General features: G+C 39.6%; 1 protein-coding gene and 1 pseudogene across 1 annotated transcript; one reads left to right on the top strand and one right to left on the bottom strand.

Moving 5' to 3' along the window:
• The first annotated feature begins 9,308 nt into the window (after window positions 1-9,308).
• LOC149817920 (phytoene synthase 2, chloroplastic-like) lies at window positions 9,309-13,862 on the top strand. Its single transcript, XM_089985361.1, has 6 exons — window positions 9,309-10,208; window positions 10,312-10,362; window positions 11,019-11,191; window positions 11,698-11,933; window positions 12,164-12,356; window positions 13,500-13,862. The coding sequence occupies exons 1-6, from the start codon at window positions 9,770-9,772 to the stop codon at window positions 13,707-13,709; spliced, it is 1,302 nt and encodes a 433-aa protein (XP_089841487.1). The 5' UTR covers window positions 9,309-9,769; the 3' UTR covers window positions 13,710-13,862.
• Window positions 13,863-16,262: 2,400 nt separating this feature from the next.
• On the bottom strand, window positions 16,263-21,257 carry LOC149817919 (glutathione S-transferase F11 pseudogene; annotated as a pseudogene).
• Window positions 21,258-27,055: the final 5,798 nt, after the last annotated feature.

The following is a 27,055-nucleotide window of genomic DNA, read 5'->3' as shown; positions in this document are numbered from 1 at the left end:
CGTGATCCTTTTATTGCTTTGATTCCATTACGAAATCATATTTTTTTGGATTTTACTTTATCAATAGTTATTTCATGTATTTTTATTTTTATTTTTTTAAGAGCCGGATTCTACGGATCCGGATAGTTCTGGTACCCTGTAGGATCTTTTTGTGGTACTAGAGGGTGTATGGGGTCCAAGGGTAGTTTTTATTTTTTCGCAAATTCGCTTCTCTCTTGGTGTTGGTGCAGGATCCAATTCACAACCTATTTGGATCCGGATCTTGATCCGTCTTCATGAAGGGGGTCCTAGGTGGCACCACTTTAGTGTGGTCCATCTTGGACCTCATTTGAATTCATGTTGACCAGCCCAAAGTCAAAAATGGACTATTGGTGGAGTTATTAGCATTTGACAAAATCTAGGCTTGCACACTCGTTTTTGGTGCAAAGCTTGGGAAGGCCAAGGTCTCTTTATTATGTCTCTTCCCAAGCAACCTAAGCCCTTAACTAGGAAGGTAGTCCAAGGGGTGAGGGGTCTTGTTCAATTTCAAAATTGGTAGTGTGGCTGGTTCTAGAGTGAGAAAAATCAAGTTTTTGGTGTGGTTGGTGCTAGAAAGAAAGCTATCTTGGTGTGAAAGAAAAACCAAACTATAATTTTGTGTGGAAGGTGCTCTTGTGAAGAGATTTTATTCGTGGTGGCTGTTCTAAGTTTGTTCGGGTGGTTGCTCATTCATCCCTACTGTTCGTATCTCTCTTGTGGCGTCGGTTGCTTTCCAACGACGGACATTATCAATTTCAGCCCGGATATCTCTATCGGTTCTTCGTTCTATTTCTTTAGCTATTTTTATTCGCATTTGTTGCGATTGTTCATGATTTGATGTTGCTAAATTGTATTAGACCATTAAAGAGTTGTGAAGGCATGTTAAAAGTATTTTTTTCATATTAAAACTTGACTCATTTGATCTTAAGTTATTTCGGGTTGTTGATGTGTGTGAATGAACTTGGGTTCTTTCAAAAGGACCAAATCGTTGTTACGAGATAACAGAGAAGTCCCTGATAAAACATCCGTATCGGACTCAATATTGAGCAGATTTTTCTGTTCTTTAGCTTCCTGGAAAGCTAAAAAGATTTCCTACAACTTTGTAGTTGAAAGGTTTCTGCGATTCGTCCATTTGAACCCCTGAATTTGTCTGTCAAAGTCTCGGTCTGATAGTCATCCACTGTCACCAATTTGGTTCAGAACCAACTTAATAGTGTTCGGTATTTTCTAATTATCTGGAGATTCTTTGAATGGAATTTCGATTTTTTTGAGTCTGTAGAAATCTATAATCTAGACCTACAACTTTCATGTTTATGGTTTTGATTGAATCGTTGCTTAGTTGCTTCAAAAATATTGATCTTTGCTGCTACTGTCGAATCTTTGAATTTTATTTTCTGAAACAATAACTCATACCATTCCAAAATTCAAAAATTTGTAAAGGACTGTAGAAAATTCCAAAAATTGTGATCTTTAGTGTTCTGGAAAGATCTGGATCTAACCTTCATTTCGTCAGTTGTGAGTTTGTCCAAACTCTAATGTTTGACTGGTCAAAATTCCCTTCAAACAGTCTACCCCTGAATTTTGATAATCTGTGTTGGACTTGTTTAGCAGTCCCGGTGTCGAGTCCGTGGAGCGGTCGTTCTTGCTTCGAATTTAGTATTTTTGGATTCGTTGGAAAGCTGTGCGAATCACGCACAACTTTCATTTGGATCTCCTTTGTCGAAACAGAGCGCACAGATCCCGAAAATTAGTTTTCCAGAGTTCTGTCTGGACTCTATATCATTTCAGCTTCCGCGTGCGTTTGGATCTTGGATCGTGGATCGGTGTGTATCGAGTTCACCGTAGCTTTGCATCATTTTGGTATCAGAGCGAGGGTTGTTGGATTTTTCAATCCGACACGATTTTCTGTGTTGTGAGGAGATAAAAAAAATAATTAGGTACCATTCACCATGGCGGGTCGAATGGGCGGTCGAGGTCAAACTAATTTTAATAGGGGAAACGATGATCGTGACCATCGATATGAGGTGCGAGATCTGCAAAGACAACTGGCTGAGGCTAATCACCGAGTTGATGATTTAACTCGTCAAATGGCCGAGAATGTTAGATTTAACAATCGGCGTGAGGAAAGAAGTTCGCATAGTTCTCGAGGAAATCGAGAAACCCAATCGTATGATTCTGATGATGACTTTGAGTCACATCGACGAAGTCCAGAAAGAAGAGATAACTTACAGCCGCAAAGATCCCATTGGGATTCGGGCTTACGTTTTGATATCCCAGAATTTAAGGGAACTGGAACTCCCGAGGAATTCCTGGATTGGATTAGCGAAGTTCGCAAAATCCTTGAGTTTAAGGAGGTACCTGAAGATTGTCGTATGGGATTAATATCTCTCAAATTAAAGGGTCGAGCTGCAGCTTGGTGGCGTCAGCTCAAGCAGACACGCAGACATCAGGGCCGAGCCCCGATTGAGCGATGGGAGCACATGGAGCAGAAGTTTCGTGCTCAGTTTTTGCCGTTAAACTATCATCGTGAGTTATATCAGAAATATCAAAGTCTGAAACAAGGAACCAGATCGGTGGATCAATACACTGAAGAATTTCATGATCTCGTGGCACGAAACGACATTTGTGAGAGTGAAGAACAATTAGTTTCAAAGTATATTGGAGGACTGAACTTTCAATTACAAGATATGTTGAACTTCGTAGAGTGCTGGACTGTGTCTGAAGCACATCAAAAGGCACGTCAATGGGAGAGGTCTACCCAGAGAAAGACCTTGGTTAGGCCTAGTCCTGTGACTAGACCCGTAGCGCGGGCTCCTACGATCCCCAGTGCAAAAGTTGTCCCAGCCTACCGTCACCCCAATGCTTCAAATCCACCTAGGGTTGCGAGTCAGAATGGTCCGATAGGAAACCAGATTAGAACCACTAGTTCGAGCGCTCCCATCAAGTGCTATACTTGTGGGAAACCCGGTCATAAGTCCTCTGAATGTCGTGGCAAAGCCCTATTCGTTGAAGGAATTCATGAAGAAGAGGATGTTCAATTCAATCCTGAGTTCGATCCCGTTTATGACCCAGAGATTGAATCCTTTGAAGAAGAACCAGAAGAAGAGTTTGTGGAAGATGATATATTGCTACCTGATCGAGGTGAAGCACTCATCACGAGGCGAGTTTGTTTGGCCCCGAGGCAAGAAATGAGTGATCGATGGCTAAGAACTCACATATTTGAGTCCGCTTGCACCATTAATGGGAAAGTGTGTTGGTTCATCATAGACTCAGGTTGCTGTGAGAATGTCATTTCAGTTGAAGCCATGACTAAGCTAGGTTTAAGTTGTAAGACTCATCCCCGTCCGTATCAGATGTCTTGGCTCCAAAAGAGCGTTGATGTTCGTGTCGACCGGCAATGCTTGGTCAAATTTTCGATTGTAAACACCTATTTCGATCAAGTATGGTGTGATGTGCTTCCCATGGATGCTAGTCATATCATACTCGGAAGACCATGGCAGTATGACCGTTCCGTTATTCATAATGGTCGATCCAACTCATACTCGTTCACATTCGAAGGACGGAAGATCCATTTAAAGCCATCCAAGGATCTACCACCTTTGTCTTCATCTTCGTCATCTGCTTCATCTTCTCGTACTCCAGTTTCCACTCAAATTTCCCACCCCACTTCATCCAAACTTGATCCTTCAAAAGTTAAACTTTCAAGTGCTTTTATTGCTAGACACGAGCTCCAAGAGGCTCTGAGTCAATCTAGCATGTGTTACTTCTTGTTCTCTGTTGATTCTGATTCATCTTGTGGTGAGTCAAAGTCTGACACCATAAATCCTAGAGTCACACCCCTTTTAGAGGAATTTCGTGAAGTCTTTCCCGATGAATTACCAAACGGATTACCCCCTCTGTGGGAAGTCCAACATCATATTGATCTACACCCTGGCGCAGTATTGCCACATGCTCCGCATTATCGCATGAGTCCTACGGAGTATGAAGAGCTTCGTAGACAGGTTGAAGAATTGCTGACTAAGGGTCATATTCGTGAAAGTCTTAGTCCATGTGCGGTTCCTGCTCTTCTTGTTCTCAAGAAGAATGGAACGTGGCGGATGTGCATTGATAGTCGAACTATCAATAAGATAACCATCAAGTATAGGTTTCCGATTCCGAGATTGGATGATCTGTTGGACCAATTGACTGGTTCAAAGATATTTTCTAAGTTAGATCTGCGTAGCGGATATCATCAAATACGAGTTAGGCCTGGCGATGAATGGAAAACCGCATTTAAAACTCGTTATGGTCTCTATGAATGGCTCGTAATGTCATTTGGTCTATCCAATGCTCTATCTACCTTCATGAGAATCATGAATCAAATTCTTCGACCTTATATCGGTAAATTCCTGGTCATTTATTTTGATGACATTCTCATATATAGTCGAACCGAACCTGAACATCTAGAACACTTACGTTTAGTGTTCGATATCCTCAGAAAGGAACAATTTTATGCATCTATCGATAAGTGTGTCTTTTGGGCTACTGAAGTTTTATTCCTTGGTTACGTGGTCTCGATGTCAGGTATATCTGTTGACCCTTCGAAAGTCGAGTCGATTCGAGATTGGCCTGTGCCAAACTCCATTACTGTTGTGCGTAGCTTTCATGGGTTAGCTTCCTTCTATAGGAGGTTCATTCCGCATTTTAGCAGTATTGCTGCTCCGTTGACCGATTGTATTAAAGGTAAGACCTTTCAATGGAATCCGGAGGCTCAACAATCATTTGAGCGTTTGAAATCCTATCTCTGTTCGACATCGGTATTAGTATTACCTAATTCTAATCTTGCTTTCGAGTTGTCATGTGATGCATCTGGTGTAGGTATAGGTGCTGTGCTGAGTCAAGAAGGTAAACCTGTGGCTTATTTTAGTGAGAAACTGAATGAAGCCAAATTGAAGTATAGTACCTATGATAAGGAATTTTATGCTATCGTCAGAGCATTAATGCACTGGAGGCATTATTTGGTGCATCGAGAATTTATTCTCCATACTGACCACGAGGCTCTCAAATACATCAATGGTCAGCATAAGTTGAATGCCCGTAGAGCCAAATGGGTAGAATATCTGCAAGAGTTCACATTTGTTCTGAAACATAAGGCAGGAAAGGATAATGTTGTCGCTGATGCCTTAAGTAGGAAAACCATTCTCCTGTCTACCATGAAATTATCCGTTTGTGGTTTTGAGGAGTTCGCGTCATTATATGAGTCAGATAGCTATTTCTCAAAAATTATTAATGAAGTGACAAGTCATCCTCATGACAATTTCTCACTGGTTAATGGGTTTTTATTTAAAGGCAATTTACTTTGTATCCCAGACTGTTCTCTGAGGCAACGTTTGATTTCTGAAATACATAATGAGGGACATTTTGGTCGAGACAAGACAATGCATTTAGTGTCTTCAATATATTTTTGGCCCCATATGCGAAAGGAAGTGAATAGATTCGTGGAAAAATGTCATACATGTCATATCACGAAAGGAAATGTCACAAATGCTGAGTTGTATTTGCCGTTGCCTATTCCTGAAAAACCTTGACAAGATATAACCATGGATTTCGTTTTAGGATTACCTAAGACCTCTCATGGTCTTGATTCTGTCTTTGTGGTCGTCGACCGATACACAAAAATGACTTGTTTCATTCCGTGTAGAAAAACCATGGATGCATCTCATATTGCGGATTTGTTTTTCAAAGAAATCTATAAATTGCATGGCATTCCAAAAACTATCACTTTTGATAGAGATGTTAAATTTGTAGGTCATTTTTGGCGTCAATTATGGAAAAAGTTAGGAACCAATCTATAATTTAGCACTGTCCATCATCCTCAGACCGACGGTCAAACTGAAGTTGTTAATCGGTCCTTAGGAAATTTGTTGTGAGCTTTAATTAATGATAAACCTATGTCATGGACTCAAATAATTGCACAAGCTGAATTTGCTTTCAATAAATCTGTGAATCGTTCTACTGGATTTAGCCCTTTTACTGTTTTGTATGGTTTTAATCCATGTTCTCCTGTTGACTAAGCTCCTATTCCTATTGTTGGTCCTGTTTTAAATTCTGTTCAAGATCGTGTTTCTTTGTTGAAAGATATTCATGAACAGGTACATTTGAATCTTCAAGACAACATCAGTAAGTATAAAGCAAGCTATGATAAGAAGTATCGACAGGTATTGTTTGAACTTGGAGATCTGGTATGGGTTACTCTTACTAAAGAACGTTTACCTTCTGAGTTGCATGGTAAGTTGGCGCCTAAGCGCATTGGTCCTTGTGCAGTTACTGACATCATTAATTCTAATGCTTACAGGGTTCAGTTGCCGCCTCAATTCAAAACTTCGAATGTGTTCAACGTCAAACACTTGGAGCGGTACCGTGGTGATGTTGAAGGCGAGGAGTCAACTTCGAGGACGAAGCCTTTTCAACCTGGGGGGGATGATGCAGAGCATCTAGAGACAGAAGCGGATTTGGATCCCAATCCAAATATCCAGACCCGTTCCGGACATCACTACCCAAGGCGATCTACACGCTTGCAGGACATTCGTGGTCCTAGTGGATCTCCCAGTTAGTTGATACTCATCGTGATCCTTTTATTGCTTTGATTCCATTACGGAATCATATTTTTTGGATTTTACTTTATCAATAGTTATTTCATGTATTTTTATTTTTATTTTTTTAGGAGCCGGATTCTACGGATCCGGATAGTTCTGGTACCCTGTAGGATCTTTTTGTGGTACTAGAGGGTGTATGGGGTCCAAGGGTAGTTTTTATTTTTTCGCAAATTCGCTTCTCTTTTGGTGTTGGTGCAGGATCCAATTCACAACCTATTTGGATCCGGATCTTGATCCGTCTTCATGAAGGGGGTCCTAGGTGGCACCACTTTAGTGTGGTCCATCTTGGACCTCATTTGAATTCATGTTGACCAGCCTAAAGTCAAAAATGGACTGTTGGTGGAGTTATTAGCATTTGACAAAATCTAGGCTTGCACACTCGTTTTTGGTGCAAAGCTTGGGAAGGCCAAGGTCTCTTTATTATGTCTATTCCCAAGCAACCTAAGCCCTTAACTAGGGAGGTAGTCCAAGGGGTGAGGGGTCTTGTTCAATTTCGAAATTGGTAGTGTGGCTGGTTCTAGAGTGAGAAAAATCAAGTTTTTGGTGTGGTTGGTGCTAGAAAGAAAGCTATCTTGGTGTGAAAGAAAAACCAAACTATAATTTTGTGTGGAAGGTGCTCTTGTGAAGAGATTTTATTCGTGGTGGCTGTTCTAAGTTTGTTCGGGTGGTTGCTCATTCATCCCTACTGTTCGTATCTCTCTTGTGGCGTCGGTTGCTTTCCAACGACGAACATTATCGATTTCAGACTGGATATCTCTATCGGTTCTTCGTTCTATTTCTTTAGCTATTTTTATTCGCATTTGTTGCGATTGTTCATGATTTGATGTTGCTAAATTGTATTAGACCATTAAAGAATTGTGAAGGCATGTTAGAAGTATTTTTTTTATATTAAAACTTGACTCATTTGATCTTAAGTTATTTCGGGTTGTTGATGTGTGTGAATGAACTTGGGTTCTTTCAAAAGGACCAAATCGCTGTTACGAGATAACAGAAAAGTCCCTGATAAAACATCCGTATCGGACTCAATATTGAGCAGATTTTCGTGTTCTTTAGCTTCCTGGAAAGCTAAAAAGATTTCCTACAACTTTGTAGTTGAAAGGTTTCTGCGATTCGTCCATTTGAACCCCTGAATTTGTCTGTCAAAGTCTCGGTCTGATAGTCATCCACTGTCACCAATTTGGTTCAGAACCAACTTAATAGTGTTCGGTATTTTCTAATTATCTGGAGATTCTCTGAATGGAATTTCGATTTTTTTGATTATGTAGAAATCTATAATCTAGACCTACAACTTTCATGTTTATAGTTTTGATTGAATCGTTGCTTAGTTGCTTCAAAAATATTGATCTTTGCTGCTACTGTCGAATCTTTGAATTTTATTTTCTGAAACAATAACTCATACCATTCCAAAATTCAAAAATTTGTAAAGGACTGTAGAAAATTCCAAAAATTGTGATCTTTAGTGTTCTGGAAAGATCTGGATCTAACCTTCATTTCGTCAGTTGTGAGTTTGTCCAAACTCTAACGTTTGACTGGTCAAAATTCCCTTCAAACAGTCTACCCCTGAATTTTGATAATCTGTGTTGGACTTGTTTAGCAGTCCCGGTGTCGAGTCCGTGGAGCGGTCGTTCTTGCTTCGAATTTAGTATTTTTGGATTCGTTGGAAAGCTGTGCGAATCACGCACAACTTTCATTTGGATCTCCTTTGTCGAAACAGAGCGCACAGATCCCGAAAATTAGTTTTCCAGAGTTCTGTCTGGACTCTATATCATTTCAGCTTCCGCGTGCGTTTGGATCTTGGATCGTGGATCGGTGTGTACCGAGTCCACCGTAGCTTTGCATCACATTGTCTTTGAATGTTTGAATTTTTAGTCATAAGAGTTGAACAACTATAAGCCTTAATGGTCATATATCACAAATGAATAAATTACAATAATTTTTTAAAATCATTTTTTTAGAAACTATATATAACCTCAAATTAATATTTTAAAAAATAACTCATAAAAAAATTTATAAATTATTTTGAAAGTATTTTTTATAACATGTACTCCCGAGTGAGTGGGAGGGACATCAAGGGTTTTACCATAGAGAGAGAGAGAGCCCTAATCAAATTAAATATAAAAAATCTTAATTAAAAATATTTGATTTAAAATATTAATCAAATAAAAAAACCTAATTAAATTAAAGAAAAGCCTTAATAAAATCAAATAATAAAAATCTTAATTAAAGATATTTGATTCAAAGCCCTAGTCAATAAAAATAAAAGAAAAAACCCTAATCAACGAAGGGTAACACAATTTTATTGCCTTAACCAGCTAAAAATAAAGGCCACGTGAAGTTGACGGTGGGCGGTGCTGCCACGTGTTCAAGAACCATGCATGGTCCAGAGGGGGCCATGGCCGTGAGTCTTAGCCAAGCGAGCCAGATGTGTGGTGCATCCACCATCTGCAGAGGACGACAAACTTGCATTTTAGTCCCTGTGGGGCCCAATGCCACTCACCCAGTAAGGGAGGCTGCACAGAGACATTGGCGATAAGCATATCATAAAACCAATCGTCTTTGCAAGACGTGGCAGTCAATGATTGGCTATTTCTGATACATTTTCATTCATATCAGAATTTAATTATTGAAAAAGGAGCCAACTCCAACAACACACACTATCAAAAGCACCCTTGACATTTTGACCACACGATTCCATGAAACAAGATTTGTTCATGTGGGGGACACTAGTTTTTTAGAACAGACGCTACTTTAATTGATGATTGGTGGGTGCTGTGAACAACACATCTCGAGACCAACTTGGTGGTCGTTGAAATCTTTTACTAGTTGAAATTCTGGCATGTTCATCCATCTCAAAAGAAATTCTGGCATGTTCTCAATGACCCACATTTTCTTTAGTGGAGAATTACAGGTTTTCCCTTACTAACAGAAGCCACAAGAGTTGGGGAACCTTGTTTTCCTGAGCTTTTGGGTTTCTACACAATTCTTCATTTAGTCTACTGGTGGGGCACTTTTCTAAAGTGAGAAATTCAGAAAATTTTGCTTGTTATGCAACAAGAATTAGCTGGTTTCTAAAAAGGAGCTTAAGAGCAGAATCTGGGTATCTAGAAATTGCCAGAATGCCTGTTGCTTCACTCTGGGTTGCTTCACCCACCGAGATTTCCAGCATCCTCAGGTCATCCGACAGCAGGAGGCAGGAAAATTTCAAGTTCCTTCGTGGGTGCTTGAGTTCGAATTTCATTGGAGGGTTCAACCAAGGGAAGACTAATTTGAAGTTTTTCTCTGATTCCCCTTCTCTCAAATCTGGAAAACATGACAACTTCCATGTCTCGTCGAGTTTGGTTGTGAATCCATCAGGTGAGACAGTGATTTCGTCTGAGCAGAGGGTCTATGATGTGGTTCTTAGGCAGGCTAGCTTGGTGAAAGAGCAGGTGAGACCCAAAAGATCGATCGATTCGAGACAAGAAAGACTTGTTAATGGAAACTTGAATTTGTTGGATGAAGCCTATGAGCGTTGCGGAGAAATTTGTGCGGAGTATGCGAAGACATTTTACCTAGGTTAGTTTTTTTTAATCAATTTCTCTTAATTATTGTTTAAACAATTTTAACTAGCACAGTCATGATTTTTTGGTCGTGTTTGTGTTTGCATTTTTAACTTCAGGAACATTGCTCATGACACCAGAGAGAAAAAAGGCTATCTGGGCAATCTACGGTAACTATCCTGGTTCAATTGTTTCATTAAAGCTGTAGAATATGATTATACTGAAAAGCTTTTTGTTTTTGTGAATTGGTTTTTACCACTTAAGAAAATGATCTGCAAATTTAACCCTTGAAGTTTTGCCTTTCAACATGATGCACTTTTAGTGAACACCTTAAGACGGCTCCCCAGTGGTTCTATTTTGCAATCTCAACTAAGTACTAGTTGTTAAAAGTGGAAGTCTCTAGTCATTTTGACTTCATAATTGAGGATCATGTTCATCAAAAGAGTAAAGGTGTACAGGGCAGAATGGTTTGCATAGTTCTTATATTAACATTTAAAAATTGCAAATTAAGCACGTGCTGAGCTTGTAAAATTCAGTGGCTGAATTGATGCCTCAAGCTCATCAGAGAAGAACCTCATTGAGGGAGGGACCTGGAGGCAACTAAGTTAATTTTTCTTTCAAGTTTAAACTTGGGCAAATGTGGATTTAAGTTTTGAAACTCAATGTCCTCCAATGATGTCTGATATATTTAAAAGAGCCGCTTTTGGGGTACTTGAAGGTGTCTTAGGTTCACTTGGATAAATATAAAATCAGATCCTTGAATAGCTAAATCATACTCAAATCACCAATACACATAAAAATTCTCACCAGCAGCAACCTTCTGCAGTATGGTGCAGGAGGACAGATGAGCTTGTAGATGGGCCAAATGCTGCACATTTAACACCAACAGCCTTAGACAGATGGGAGGGAAGGCTTGCTGATCTCTTTGAAGGACGTCCATATGATATGCTTGATGCAGCTTTAGCTGATACAGTTTCTAAATTTCCTGTTGACATTCAGGTAAAGATTGCTTCTTTAAACCCTGTTTGCAAAAAATAGGGATCCTGTTTTCACAATTCTGTGGCTAGATTTCCGGTTCTGCTCATAGGTATGGTTGAAAACTTATACAGTTTAATCCCATTACCTTCCTAGTGATGCCCTTCCGTAATCAGTTTAGCAGTCCAATTAGTCAAAGATATTTCAATTTTCACTACATGTTTTGATTTTCAGTGGAAAATGCTCTACGTTTGGTGGTTTTTTGGTTTTCCATGATGGCGAGTTACAGTCCCAGCAATTTACATTTCAAATTTTATTTTCATATCTAATGCACTCCTAGTGTTAATAGATGCCCCAGTGCACGCTTCCTGAACTTTCTGCCCTGCTTGAGAATGATATAATTGTGGCAAATCTGCAGAAATGATTGACAATTAGTGCAATTCTCCCTGTCAAACATTAAAAAGTGTACCAGTTTCCGTTACTTGATTTTGGTGCATTTGCATAAATGTTCTACTCTCCTTGTGTTTCAGCCATTCAAAGACATGATTAAAGGCATGAGGATGGACCTTAGGAAGTCAAGATACATGAACTTTGATGAACTCTATCTCTACTGTTACTATGTTGCTGGAACTGTTGGCTTGATGAGCGTTCCAGTGATGGGCATTGCTACTGACTCACAAATGCCTACAGAGAATGTATATAATGCTGCGTTAGCACTCGGGATTGCAAATCAGCTAACCAATATTCTTAGAGATGTTGGAGAAGAGTAAGTAGAGAATATTAGTCATATCTACTTTGTTGTCATGCAATATGATTTTGGAAGATTTCATCGACTGACTCAGGACATGATTGATTCAGGAGTTAGCTCAGTGCCATTCATCTACTGAGTTGAATCAAATCCTGTTATAATGCTATAATAATTTTGATCTTACTCTTTTTCCTGTATGATCACTCTGCAATCAATCGAGTATAAATCTTTCTTCTATTGCCTTTTAGTGCGAGGCGTGGAAGGATTTATCTTCCTCAGGATGAACTAGCACAGGCAGGGCTATCAGATGAAGATATATTTGCAGGGAGAGTGACTGATAAGTGGAGGAGTTTCATGAAACGCCAGATTGAGAGAGCTAGGATGTTCTTTAGTGAAGCTGAGAGAGGAGTTTCGGAGCTCAGCCCAGCCAGCAGATGGCCGGTAAGTTCAGGTTTTTAGACTCTTTGATTCATACAAAGAAATAAGAAACACCATTCATGCCAACTTCATAAGAACACAAGCTTTTCCTCTTGTAGTTGAAACATTAGAACTTTTGGAGATATGGTAGGATTGCATTTCACCAAGCATATTGTTTGATTGCAATTACCATTTCTGAAAAATATGATGTTATGAGATCTGAGTCACTATCTCTTTTCTGTACCATTCTGCCCGTCTCACATAATCACACAGGAATTACTGAATATCCTTCTGTTGAAAAAGCTATCCATGATCACAACTTCAGTTCTTATATAATGGAGTCATTGAATGATTCTATGAGCCAAACACTATACAGTTCTTTATTAAGTGATGTTCTTATTTATTTTTAACATAAGATGGTTGGAGTCCTTTTGTATTTCTTGTACTGTTTTATCCAATACATTACACTCTAGGATGTATGCTAGTGCCTCTCTAATGCATTATCATACTTTGATCATGCAGAATATCATCATATTTTCTACTAGTTCCTGTAATACAGTAAGTTGAACAGTATGGACCAAAATTAACTGTATAATGGGACTTCAACAATGAATTAAATGATCATAAAAGACATGCCTAATTGCAGTGGCGTAGCTAGGATTCATGTGAGGGGGGGGGGAAACAGGGGTGTAGCAAAAAAAAAATTGGTGTGATAGTCTGGGGTTTCGAGGGCAGCGCCCCCGAAATTTTTTTTTTTGAGATAAAATAAAAAATGGCTACAATTATTAATAAAAATCTATTTCATATGGACAAATCAAACTATTTGCTGCAGTCAGGGCTGGGCTACAAAAATGGATAAAAATCTATTTCATATGGAATCAGGGCTGGGATAGGACTGGGCATTTAAAAAAAAAATTAACTGGACCGGGAGGCAGGACTGGGCTATAGCCCAGTTCTGCGCACCCCCCCCCCCCCTGCTCCGCCTATGCCTAATTGGCCCTATTAAACTAAATCCTGTGAAAGCTGTAAGGTTCTTAGTAATCATGCCACCTAATAAAACTTTGTTTCACAGAGATTTATCCCACTTTCATGATTAGAAAGTGAGAACTATCAATGTTACCTCTCTGCTTGTTTTAACTCTGAAATATTTGTTGTGTTGGATTGCAGGTATGGGCTGCTTTGCTTTTGTATAGGCAGATACTTGATGCAATTGAAGCTAATGACTATGACAACTTCACAAAGAGAGCATTTGTGAAAAAATCAAGAAAATTATTATCTTTACCCGTTGCTTATTGTAGGGCCATGGGTGGCCCTTCAAGGCGTCCAGCTCTAGGAAAAACGTACACTAGAAAAAGTGAACGGCATCTTAGTTTGTAGCACTTGCTTATTTATGGCTGTGATATGAAGAGAAAGGTACATGTATAAAAGTTATTATCCCTGTACTTCTTGTAACTTGATAAATTGAAAAATCAATTTTGATTATATGTACATAAACCATATTGGGCAATTAATGGCTTTTTGAAAAGCATATTTTTTTTTTCATATTTTCTCCATGAATCAAGGAAACATTTTGTATATGATTGTACACCTATGTCACAGGGAAACTTCACTTAGGGGGAAAATTGCGCTTCAATATGACATGACACAGATTCGGACACGGGACAAAGTGTGATCTGTGTGGGACACGGTGTCGACAAAGTCTTCAAATCATCAAATATCACTTTATATCAATCACATATCACGCGTTTATTTATCTGATAGACAATCAAAATACTACAAAGAAACCTGTTGCTTTTCTTTTGTTGGCAAAATGTGGTGGGGCCAAAGCCAGGATTAAAAATGAGACAATGTGATGCAATGCTACGGTGGACTCGGTACACACCGATCTACGATCCAAGATCCAAACGCACGCAGAAGCTGAAATGATATAGAGTCTGAACAAAACTTTGGAAAACTGATTTTCGGGATCTGTGCGCTCTGTTTCGACATAGGAGATCCAAATGAAAGTTATGTGCGATTTGCACAGCTTTCCAACGAATCCAAAAATACTAGATTCGAAGCAAGAATGATTGCTCCACGGACTCGATACCGGGACTGCTAAACAAGTCCAACACAGATTATCGAAATTCAGGGGGTAGACTGTTTGAAGGGAATTTTCACCCTTCAAACGTTGGAGTTTGGACAAACTCACAGCTGACGAAATGAAGGTCAGATCCAGATTTTTCCAGAACACTAAAGATCGTAATTTTTGGAATTTTCTATAATCTTTTACGAATTTTTGAATTTTGGAATGGTATTAGTTACTGTTTTAGAAAATAAAATTCAAAGATTCGACAGTAGCAGCAAAGATCAATATTTTTGAAGCAACTAAGCAACGATTCAATCAAAACCAAAAACATGAAAGTTGTAGGTTTAGATTATAACTTTTCACAAAATCAAAAAAATAAATTTCATTTAGGGAATCTCTAGATAATCAGAAAATACCGAACACTATTAAGTTGGTTCTGAACCAAACTGGTGACAGTGGATGACTATCAGTCAGAGACTTTGATAAATAGATTCATGAGTTCAAATGAACGAATCTCAAAAACCTTTCAACTACAAAGTTGTAGGAAATTGTTTTAGCTTTCCAGAAAGCTAAAGAACACTAAAATCCGTTCAGTATTGAGTCTGATACGGATGTTTTATCAGAAACTTCTCTGTTATTTCGTAACAGTGTTTTGGTCTTTTTGGTAGGGACCGAGTTCATTCACACACAACAATAATCCGAAAGAACTTAAGACCAAAGAAGACAAATTTTAACATAAAACTCCTCTAAGCATGTATTTGCAACTCTCTAATGATTCAATACAACTTAGCAACGATAAATCATGAACAATCGCAAGCAAATGCGAATCAAAGTAGTAAAGAACAAGAACGAAGAACCAATGTTGATATCCGGGCTGAAATCGTTAATGGCCGCCGTTGGGAAGCAACTGACGCCACAAGAGAACCACAAACCGTAGGGATGAATAAACAACCACCACGAACAGACTCAGAACAACCACCACAAATAGAACATCTTCACAAGAGCACCTTCCACGGAAAAATGAAGTTCGGTTTTTCTTTCACACCAAGATAGCTTTCTTTCTAGCACCAACCACACCAAATTTGATTTTTCCTTACTCTAGCACCAGCCACACCACCAATTTCGAAAGTGAAGAAGACCCCTCACCCCTTGGTCTACCTCCCTAGTTAAGGGCTTAAGTTGATTGGGAAGAGCCACAATAAAAAGACCTTGGGACTTACCAAGCCTTGCACAAAAAACGAGTGTGCAAGCCTTGTTTTTGTCAAAAGCTAATAACTTCACCAACAGTCCAATTGACTTTGGACTAGTCAACATGAATTCAAATGAGGTCCAAGATGGACCACACTAAAGTGGTGTCACCTAGGACCCCCCTCATGAAGACAGATAAATATTCGGATTCAAATAGGTTGCGAATTGGATCTTGCACCAACACGAAGAGAGAAGAGAATCTGTGAAAAAATAAAAATTACCCTTGAACCCCATACACCCTCTAGTACCAGAAAAAGATCCTACATGGTACCAGAACTATCCGGATTCGTAGAATCCGGTTCCTAAAAGAATAAAAAAATTTACATAAAATAACTATTGCTAAAATAAAGTCCAAAATACGATTCCTCAACGGAATCGATACAATAAAAGGAGCACGACGAACATCGGCTAACTGAGAGATCCACAAGGACCAGAGATGTCCTGCAAGCGTGTGGATCGCCTTGGGTAGCGATGTCCGGAACAGGTTTGGATATTTAGATTTGGATCCAAATCCGCTTCTGTCTCTGGATGCTCTGCATTACAATGGGATTTAGAATTACTTAGTGGCCCACACACACTAGCCCATTAAACAGCATCATGAGACCATTGCCTCCTCACTCGGCTGGCTTAGGCACAAGTTGGAGTACTTTCTTCCACGTTGGTCTGCTCGAGATGCCCTTCCACCACCCATTGACATGCTCCCTTTCTCTCACTAGAGGGCTCATTCCAAGGGTGGTGACCAAGTGCTGGGTGCCAGGAAGGTGGCTGAGATCTGCAAGGCTGAAGAAGTCCCCAGCAAGTTACTTGTTCTTGGCTAGGTGTTGGTCATACACGTCGAGCACTTGACCAAGCTGGGCCTCGTTTGACTTGACCACCGAGGGGTCAGTGGGGATGCCCATGGATGGGAAAACAAGTAGTTGCAGAACAATGGCAAAGAGTGGCTCATTGTAGTTGTGGGATTCTACTTCTACCAAGTGCTTGCTCCTCTAGTGTGCTCCCTAGTAGGTCCGTTCCTTGGTTAGCATATTTGGTTGCATAGTACCTTATGATTGCCCTGGATTCTGTAAAATAAATAGAGTCCTCGTACCCATCACAAATACCATACCCTTCGGAAATATTTATTGGCGACATACGTTATTGCGGCAGATCAGACCTAGTGGGATGGGTTGCAGGTCTGGTTTTGGGTTCAACACAAAAACCAGGACCCTGTCAAACCCATGCAGATCCAATCAAGTAGAGTTTGGTTAGGCCAATAGGCTGATAAACGAACCGAACGAACTGAACAAGGCTCCACTAGTTTAAATCTAGACCCAGTTCGAGACCAAGCTCAGTGGAATTTTTTTTTCTGGATAGTCCAAAGCCCGCCCCGCCTCAAGATTTTATCCTCCACCCCCTCCTCCATCCCCGGCGGAGAATGGATTTTATCCTCCATCCCCGTCTTCATCCCCATTTCATGTTCTCCATCCCCGGTTCAAACGGGGATGAGGCGGGGCGGGGCGGGGCGGGGCGGGGCGGGGCGGGGCGGGTGGGGATATTGCGGGGAAAAGTGGTCGGGGCGGGGAAAAGTGCACGTCCATCCCCGCCTCCACCCCCGGACGGGGATGGATTTTAACCTTCGTCCCCGCCTCCATCCCCGTTTCATACCCTTCATCCCCGGTCCAAACGGGGCGAGGCGAGGCGGGGCCCCGCTTTCCCCCGGTCCACTGCCATCCCTAGAGATGAGTGGAGCCCTTATGGGCTCTATGGAAAAACTTAACACTTTGTTTTGCAGTGCAAAAACTGGGCTTTGAACACTGAACTTCATGCTTGCATGCCACGAATCCTAAGCACTTGTCCCTTTTTTTAGTTCATATCAATTTTTATTTATATAGCACAAACAAAGCCGAATCAAACACCGTATGCTCAGGCTCGACTCATTCATGCTAAAGAAGATGGATGTGGCTTGGCTTGCTGAATCCACTTGACAAAGATACAGTATGGTTAAGGGTTCTACCAAAAAGCCTGAAGTCTCCTTCCTCCTCCACAGGAACTTGTCCAAAAGGCTGCAAAATAAAAAAGGGAATGATATTTAGCAACGCAGTCAAACTTTTCTTGGATAGGATGAGTTTGAGAAATGTATGAAATGTGGCCATCATTGGCAACTTGGAACTGTCGAGGGCACACCAAGGTAAAAAGACACATGACATGCTATTTTTCATAAATTATCATTATAAATATTTTACTTGGAGTTGGGGACATGAAACTAGATTAAATCAGAGCATCCCTATGCCATAGAAAACTAGTATTCACCGGATGAACTGCAGAGGTGGCTATATAGATTCTGAATGAAGAGGCCTGCTTAGTTCATCTCAATACATAGACCTAGTTCCTGTCATAGTTTGCGATGTGTGAAATTTTCAAAATAATCGTTAAGAAGAATGAATACATGATGAAACAACTTTTGCATTAAAAAAGACACATGAGAAAAAGGTGCTAAGTACCAAAAAGAAAAAGGCAATGAATAAATGTGTTTAATTTGGTGTCAGCCAAGGTTCATCCCTACTACGCCATACGTTGTTTGCCAATTATTTAGAAAAGACAGATTCATCTTTCTCAGTTCTCAAAAAAAAAAAATTATGACGTTTTTTTCAGGACTTATCTGATTTTTTGCTTAACCCATGCAAAATAGTTTTTGGGATTAAGAGCTGTCCCCACTCCCCACCTTCCAATGACAGCCATAAAATGCTTGTAAAATGACTATTTTGTCTCTACTCACCGACAATCATTTTAGTTCACGAGAGTAGAATAGTCATTTTACATAGCCATTAAACCATAGTTGCTGCCTAACTATAGTTATTTTGACACCCTTTCAAGAGCAGGACCTATTTGCATTAATGTTGAACAAGGCAGGGAAGGTTCTGCAAAATGGGATAAAGGCGTGGACATTTTTTTTATTATAAATCTCTAATAAAAAAAGAATTATTTTGCAAAAAAACGAAATTTTATTCAAATTTGAGAGTTTTACTAATTGTGGGTCCTGCACACAATTTGTAGACATAGCATGGTGCACGTTGTGTCACACTTTCTCATGGATGAAAAGCAAGAGATGTTTGCAATGGCCTATGATTCTTGGATCCTTTGATTGTAAATCACAATTAGGGGTGCTGGCCCTACCCAATCTTAAAATGCATAAATACTTTACTGAAATTATGGGTTAATGAGATAATAGCAAGTTTTCATGCAATTAATTCTTAATTAATGCAACTAATTACATAAATAGTAATAATTAACAAATAGCAAGTTCCCATGCAACTAATTAGATAAACAATAATAGCTATCCAAGTAACTATGTAATAGTTAATTTAAAAAAAAAAATAATAAATAGCTCATGCCCATTGAGCCGGCCCGAGCCCAGCCCACGTATATAACGGGCTGGGTTTTGGTTCGGTAACTAACGGGTCTGGGCCTAAAATCATAGCCCAAACCCAGCCCATGGCAGGCCGGGTCAGCTTGGTCTATCGGGCTGCCAGGCCAGTTGCTCACCCCTAACCACAATCCCCATACTTTTTCAACTCTCAAGATTGGAAAAACATAATACAAGTTGAGATTGTGATTGTCAGCTGTGCCTCGAATCTCATGAAAGTTGGTCACATGATTTTCCTTATGACCAAGCTTTCTCATCTTCTACTTTCTCAAGCTTTATTTTCTCACCTGTGACCAGAGCAAACATGATTTGATTGATAACAACAATTTTTTTAGAAAAACTTTGTTTTTAGAAAACACATGCTTTCATTCATCTCTCTTAGATTCGTCCAATATCGGACCCAAACCTGAACTCTTTATATCCCCACAGATGTAGGATGCAGATGAGGCAGGTCTTCAAAAAGCTAAATCACAAAGGAGAAATCCTTATAAAGACAATCTAGACCAAGAAAATGTGATAAAGTGATTGGCATAAAATAGGAAACTGTTCGCCAAAATCAGGAACCATATGAAGTCCAAATCATAGTCACAAATCTCGGCGATATTTTGAAAAAAAGCTGATTTTCTAACTCACGTGTATTTCGTGTTTTAAACATGAAAGTTCAACAAAACTGGTTATATTGAAGTTCTCTTGTTTCTTTCGCAAAATTTGTAATATAATGCAATAAAAACATATCAACGAAACTTAAAAACTTTGAAGCCCAAACCTTCTTTTCAGGTCTTTAGTTAGTATGTTTGGTTGCATTCAAATGTGATTTAGAATCTCATGCAAATGAAAGAATGAATCTAGCATAGCAAACTAAACATGTGATTTGAAATCTTATGCAAATGAAAGAATAAATCTCATTGTCACAGCTAAACAAACATGTGATTTGGAGTCGCATGCAAATGAGGAATAGAATGTGATTTAAAATCACATTAATTTGAAGTGAATTTCTTGTGATTTCAAATCACATGCCAGAATATGTGATTTCAAATCACATTGATTCCATATGTGATTTGAAATCACATGGACATTAATGTGAAAATATGAGGAGGTATTAGGGATTTTTAGGGGTGGAGGAGGAGGGTGGAGGAGGAGGGTTCATCCTCTCCACGCTCATATCGATACGGGTTTATTCATGATGATATATATGGGAATGAAGTCATTAGGTTTATTCAAAAGATATATTTATGGGAACGAGAGTCAACAACAACAACAACGCCTTCATCCCAAACAATTGGGGTCAGCGATATGAACCAAAAAGAAAATCATTTTGGGTCCGACCCTGCAACTCTTTATAAGAAGCTTTCTGAAATTACAGTCAGAGGGCTTGACCCCTGACATTTGCTAGTAGGTGGTCTTGCCTACCGTATTTGCAACCGAGTGATTTTGTATCCATGAATTTTGAAACAGAGATACGAGCCCAACAATCCACATGGAATCACTAGGTGAATCCAATTATGGATCCAACAAAAAAAAAAAAGGAAAAAAATTCAACTTTTGAAAAATATATATATTTTTACCACCACGGGGTCGGCTGCATGGCCAATGGGGTGGTTGTGAAGGTGCTGAGATGAAGGCACCGGATCAAACCCCACTAACGCTCAGGTGTGTCACGTAAGACAGGGTGGTCATGGGGCTCCACCCGGGGGTTTTCCTCGCTTCGGTGAGGGTTCTTCGTCGTCGTCAAAGTAAAAGAAAAAAGAAAGAAAAAATTTATTTGATGGTGTTCAATTTTATTCATTAAAATAACATGTTTTCTATTTTTCTTATTTATACATTTATATGTTATCATGCGCGATGTTTGTTAGACGGTATTTGAAAAATATCACGTTTTCTTCACATTTTATCAGCTTTTGAAAATACTACGATAAATTTTTATTTTCAAAATATCGACTATACCCAAGTATAACTCAACCTATGTGAGTCAGACTCAAGAACCGACTCCGCTCGATGTTTTGGCTCATCATCCATTATACAAATGTAAACAATATGATAAAAGAGTAAAAGATGCGACCTGAAGTGCCAAAAAATTCGGGTTTTTCTGCTCCCTCGAGTCTAGATCCACGTTGACAATCTCGAACTCGATGCCTTTCTCGATGAGACAAGCGATGACCCTCTGCGGGCAGGCTGTTCGGTCTGGCCCATAGACCTTCACCACCATCTCCACTCTAGGAAGAAACCGGTATCTCACACGTGTTCCGGCCAAACCTCACACATATGAACTGAAGTTTCGGTAACTGGCGTCAACATTACATGCTTTATATAACCATTTTTGGAGCCCGACAGGTGGGGGATTGCCACGTGTTTTTGACAAACCGGTAGATGGAAAGGAATGTGGATCCCATCCCACCTTCCAGGCAAATCTCTCTCTCTCTCTCTCTCTCTCTCTCTCTCTCTCTTGGGGTGCACCGCCTATTCAAACTCGTTCGAGTTCTGTTATTCGGGACCTCTTGTTTGGTCCCATGAGTTTACAAAACAAAAAAAAGGGAGATTATTGTGGCGGGTATGGTTGTTTTCAGCATGGTGGGTGATATAGACTGAAAGAAACAATATCTTTTTCAGGGGCATCAAATTCAATTTTGGAAGGCTACGTCAGCGGGTTATGTCTGATGTGTATCTGGCTCTTAAATTACATAGTAGAGACGGGGGTTGGATCTACTTGTACTATGAACTGTGCACAGTCACCATCTAGATGGTGGCTGTCTTACTCTTATGTTTCTCTCTCATCCAATATTCAGTTGGATGTATTTTGGTAATGTTGAATGATAAATGTTCTCTCTCTCTCTCTCTCTCTCTATATATATATATATATATATGGATCCAGGATAAGTTTCTCTATAACCCATAGGACATAAAATACCAGACAGCCACTCTTTTGGCCAAGTGAAATACCCCCATCATCACCCATCATCAACCGCACATTGGCAGACCTTCAATTGGTAGAACTCTTGAGGTCCTCCCTGCTCAGAGGAGTATAACCAGCTCCGATTTTGCGGCAAGGAATGCCCCTTTGTGAGTTTGAACCATGGTTATCTTATGTCAAGCCACAAAACAAAGGGCTCCTCTAGCCAAGAAGGTGGAGACTTTGTGAGCAGAGTACTACTCTTTTGCTTAAGACTAATGGTAAACTGAACGAAAAATAGAAACCCTAATTCTCAAGTTTACATTGAAGTTTCTATGGTAAAAACCTAAGTTTCTGGGTATCATTGTCCTTTGTTGAGATTGGGAGTGAGGTATGTGTGCAATGGGCTGTAAGTTTTGTGTTTTTTATGATGAAGAATCCATGCCTAAGCGAGGAAAACCCCGGGCGGGGCCCGACAACCACCCTGCCTTACGTGGCCTACCTCTGAAAGTTATAGACACGTGATCCAGTGGAGTTTGATCCGGTGCCTTCATTTCAGCAACCTTCACAACCACTCCACTGACCACCCGAGCAACCCCGCCTGGACCAACTTTAATGAGCCTTTATCGGGATAAGTATGCTAGTGAAGGATCACGTACCCAAATCAATGCCCCACCCAGGGAGTTTGGCTTTTACTCTATGGTCCATGGAGATCCATAACCAGAGGCATCAATTGCTAACCAACCAGGCTGGGTTAAGAGAGCTTTGGCCTTTATGGCTCCAAGAATTGGCCATGTACTAGTGTACTAATCGAGTTTAATTGCCCATGCTTTGCTTTGACTAGGCGGGGTTTTAAACTTGATTTTTGTCATCTCTCTAGTTTAAACTTTCTTTAGACAGAAACTATGGGGATGTAATTTTATAGACCAAAGATACTGTAAAAAGTTAGACTGTGTTTGAAAATAGATGATGCAATTGACTTTTAAAATGTGATTCTGGACACAAGACTAATATGTCAAAATTGGGGTGTCTACAATAACACAAAATCTAAATGATAAAAATTGATCCAAATAAAACATGTGGCCCAGTTGCATCGTGCTTCTACTCCTACATCATAGCCTAATTGCCATAAAACTAGCGAATCTCAATTGCAATAGAACTGATGAAACATAGTTGCGATAAATTAACAAAACTCGTTTGTGTTAGAATAATAAAACTCAATTGTAAAACCAAGTTGTCATAGAACTAGCGAATCTCAATTACGATAAAACTGTTGAAACTCAATTGCAATAGAATAATGAAACTCAGTTGCCATATGACTAATAAATCTCAGTTGCGATATAACTAACAAAACATAATTATGATTGAATAATACAACTCAATTATGAAACCTAGTTGCCATAGGATTAGTGAATCTCAATTACGATAGAACTATCAAAACTCAGTTGTGATATAATAGTGAAACACAATTGTAAAACCCAATTGTCATAGAACTTACACATATCACTTGTGATGAAATTGACAAAACACAATCAAAAGAATAGCAACACACAAAATCAAATTATACATTACAATAATACCTTTATACAAAGAAGAAGATGTTACAAAATACAATGCGATAAAAAATTGGCGAAGATAAATAAGCACGGTTATGACTGTCGTATCGGTTGAACCTGGACTTTGAGCTAACTATCAATTTTTTGAAAAAGATAGGATTATTTGACAACAAATGTAACACAAATTTTCAAACTTGTGGATTAAAGATAACCATGATAAACCTATCATCAAGTTAATTTGTTGAGCATACTCAACATATGTTGATGATCGTGTTTGTGGAAAGAAGGCTAACATGTAAATGAAATGAGAGGAATTGCTATAGCGTGCCAAATAATCCTATAAAAATGAGAATTGATGTAAAGTTTAGGGCGACCGAATGCAACATAATCGTACCTGACAAAACTTTGATTCTTAAAATTCTCAAAATTTTGATTGCATTGTGTTTTGTAACATCGTCTTGATATAAAGGTGTTCTTGTGGCATCTCATTCACTTTGGAGTGATGCTATCCTTTTGATTGTATTCTTTCAATTTTATAGTTATCTATGATCATTGGGTTTTGTAACTGAGTTTCACTATTCTATCACAACTGAATTTTGTGTAACACAGATTCGCTAGCCTTGTGGCAACTTTGTTTTGTAACTAAATTTTGCTATTCTATCTCAACTCTGTTTTTGTTAGTTTTATGGCAACTGAGATTAACTAGTTCCGTGATAACTTGCTTTCACAACTGAGTTTCATTATTCTATCACAATTGAGTTTGCTAGATCGGTTACAATATAACCTGCTTCATTGCTCAGCTTTGTTCAACTTGTCTCAAATCTATGATTTTCAGCTCAATAGCTCCGTCCCCTCGCGAATATTAAATCTTTATAAAAGTCAAACTTATTTCGAAGACATTTTTTTAACTGGGGTTAGGTAGACCCCTACCATTTATACAACTATACCATTGGGTTTTGAACCTCTAACGTCCCAACACAAGGTGACATACTTCTACCAGACAAGTGGGCCCCCGTTGGTCATATTTCAAAGACATGCTTGGTCTTATAATCATTGAGACGACCTTTGTTTAATCAAGAGTGAGTGAGTAAAAGGCAGTCATGTTTAAAAAAAAAACCATAAGATGATGCAAAATGAATTATTTTATTAAAAATAATATTTTATACCTAAAGGGAGTATTTGCAATGCATTAAGAAAAAGTAGGTGCTTATTGTTACAATGTAAATGTTGACATTTTTTTTATCAATAACTAATAAATTAAACAGTTTTTTGTAAATTATTCAATTATGGCCGAGTATTGGGTAAGGTAAGTTTTAATTAAAGGGAACGAAATGTAAAGATAGGATTACATTTTTTTATGGGTACTTGACCCATAGTAGCTTCAGTTGGGTTGGAAGCGGGGTTCTATGCCAAGCTGAAGGCCCAGGTTCGAATCCCTCTGCCACATAAGGCTTAAGAGATATCTGGTAGGGGTTTGCATAACCTCAGCTTGCCTTTAAAAAAAGAAGAAGAAGCTTCAGTTAGGTTGGACGAGGTCGAGTCAGATCAACTTGTCAAGTGTTGAGCCTTAATTAACAACTTAGGTGGGGCTGGGTCAATTAGTCTTGGGAGATCCTTATGTTTTTTGGTGGCTTTTGTAAGGCTGTTAATTTATTCGGATTTCCGTCAAATATCCAACCAGATCCAAATCAGTAATTAAGTCAAATTTGATAATGGGTATAAGATTCATGTAAACGGTTTAGTTTGGGACATGTTTACTTTTTATTTTTATATTTACAGGAAGAAACTGCCCATAGGATGGGAGACCTAGCTGCGCTGGCTTGGACTGATGTACTTACACGGTTGCTGTTATGGCAGCCTAAAACTTTGTGGGATTATCCCTTGCCCCTCAAGGGCGAAGCAGGTTGTATGTTCCCCCCTCCTCCCGAACATGCAAGTGCGTCTTCGGGGGTTCGAATGAGCGCCACATATATAAGCACATGGAGTTCGTATCCTCGTGTGTGTCGGCATCACTTAGCATCGGAGTCCATACAACCCCCTCTCCCTTAAGGGAGTCACCACTAGAACAATTTCACTTAAAAAAGGCATCCAGGCCATTCTGAATCCCGATTCTACTAACGTGTGCATCTGATCGCGTTTAAAAGGCATAATATCCAATTAGGTATTTAAGATTAATGCAAATCTGAGTCTGAATCTGGTCAGCCCATCTCTGATTTTTTTTTACTTTTTTGGATAACCTAGCAAAGACACTCTGGCTTTGCATTACAATGATTTCAGTATCATTTTGTTGAAAAAACATAGACACGAGGACACGGATTGTTTGATTAACATATTTTTTGTTATATGAACGCGTATATTTACTACTCAAAATTTCAATAAATATTACTAAACAAGTTGAAAAAACCTATAAAATAATACTCGTGCCATACCGGGTTACGTGGCATGCCCGCAAGTTGAAGAAGCTAAAGAAAAAACATAAGCCTCAAGTAGGGATGGCTGTGAACCGTGGGAAACGGGACCCGCCTTTGCCTTGCCCCTTTTGAATTGGGGATGGAGGACATGACATGGAGATATAGGTTAAAATAAAAACCCCATGCGGCGATGGATTTACATTTTCTTCTGTTTTGTCCTCGATCTATGTTAGTAAAATAATTAAAATAATTTTAATAAATTAATAAAATTTCATATAACTCTCTTATATATATATTTTTAATTTTTAACCTTAAAGCTAAAACGATCATCTCTTTCTTTGTGTCATCGTTTCTCTAGTAAGCTCTACTTCTTCTCATTCTTCTAGTTGGTGCGGTTGACTTTTCGATGGTTCAACGTAGTAGAAAATAACAGACCCCAGCCCGCTCTCGTCCGGTTTGAATCGGGATGGAAGACATGAAACAAGGATGAAAGTTAAAATCAAAACACATGAGAGGATGAAGGCTGGAATAGAAAGCAGAATTTTGAGAGGAAGTGGGGGGTGGAGACCTTGTCTCCGGCATCCACCCCGATCCATTGCCATCCTTGTCCCCAAGGGAGGTTGGTTTGTGGGCCTTGCCTAGGGATGGTAGTGGACCGGGGGAAAGAGCCCCGCCCCGCCCCGTTTGGACCGGGGATGAAGGGTATGAAACGGGGATGGAGGCGGGGACGAAGGTTAAAATCCATCCCCATCTGTGGGTGGAGGCAGGGAAGGACGTGCACTTTTTCCCGCCCCGCCTCAATCACTTTTCCCCGCAATATCCCCGCCCCGCTTTGAACCGGGGATGGAGGACATGAAACCGGGATGAAGGCGGGGATGGAGGATAAAATCTTGAGGTGGGGCGGGGGTGGAGACCTTGTCCCCCGCCCCGCCCCATTGCCATCCCTAGCCTTGCCTGCTAGACATGCATTCAAGGTTCGATTCTCGTGAGCGTCACATAAGGGTCTTAGCCTCGAAGGTTTTATGCAGCTGGTAACCGTAAGTATGGCAGGTCTTCACAGCGGGTACGGTTTATTCGGGTTAGAAGTTAAAAAAAACAAAAAAAAAAGTGAAAAAAAAATCGAAATTCATGTAAAGTGGGAAACGGAATC

Source organism: Nuphar pumila, chromosome 13 (genome assembly GCF_984573655.1).
Source record: "Nuphar pumila chromosome 13, dmNupPumi1.hap1.1, whole genome shotgun sequence".
Taxonomy (NCBI): Eukaryota; Viridiplantae; Streptophyta; class Magnoliopsida; order Nymphaeales; family Nymphaeaceae; genus Nuphar; species Nuphar pumila.
This window is presented reverse-complemented; position numbering and strand designations above follow the sequence as displayed.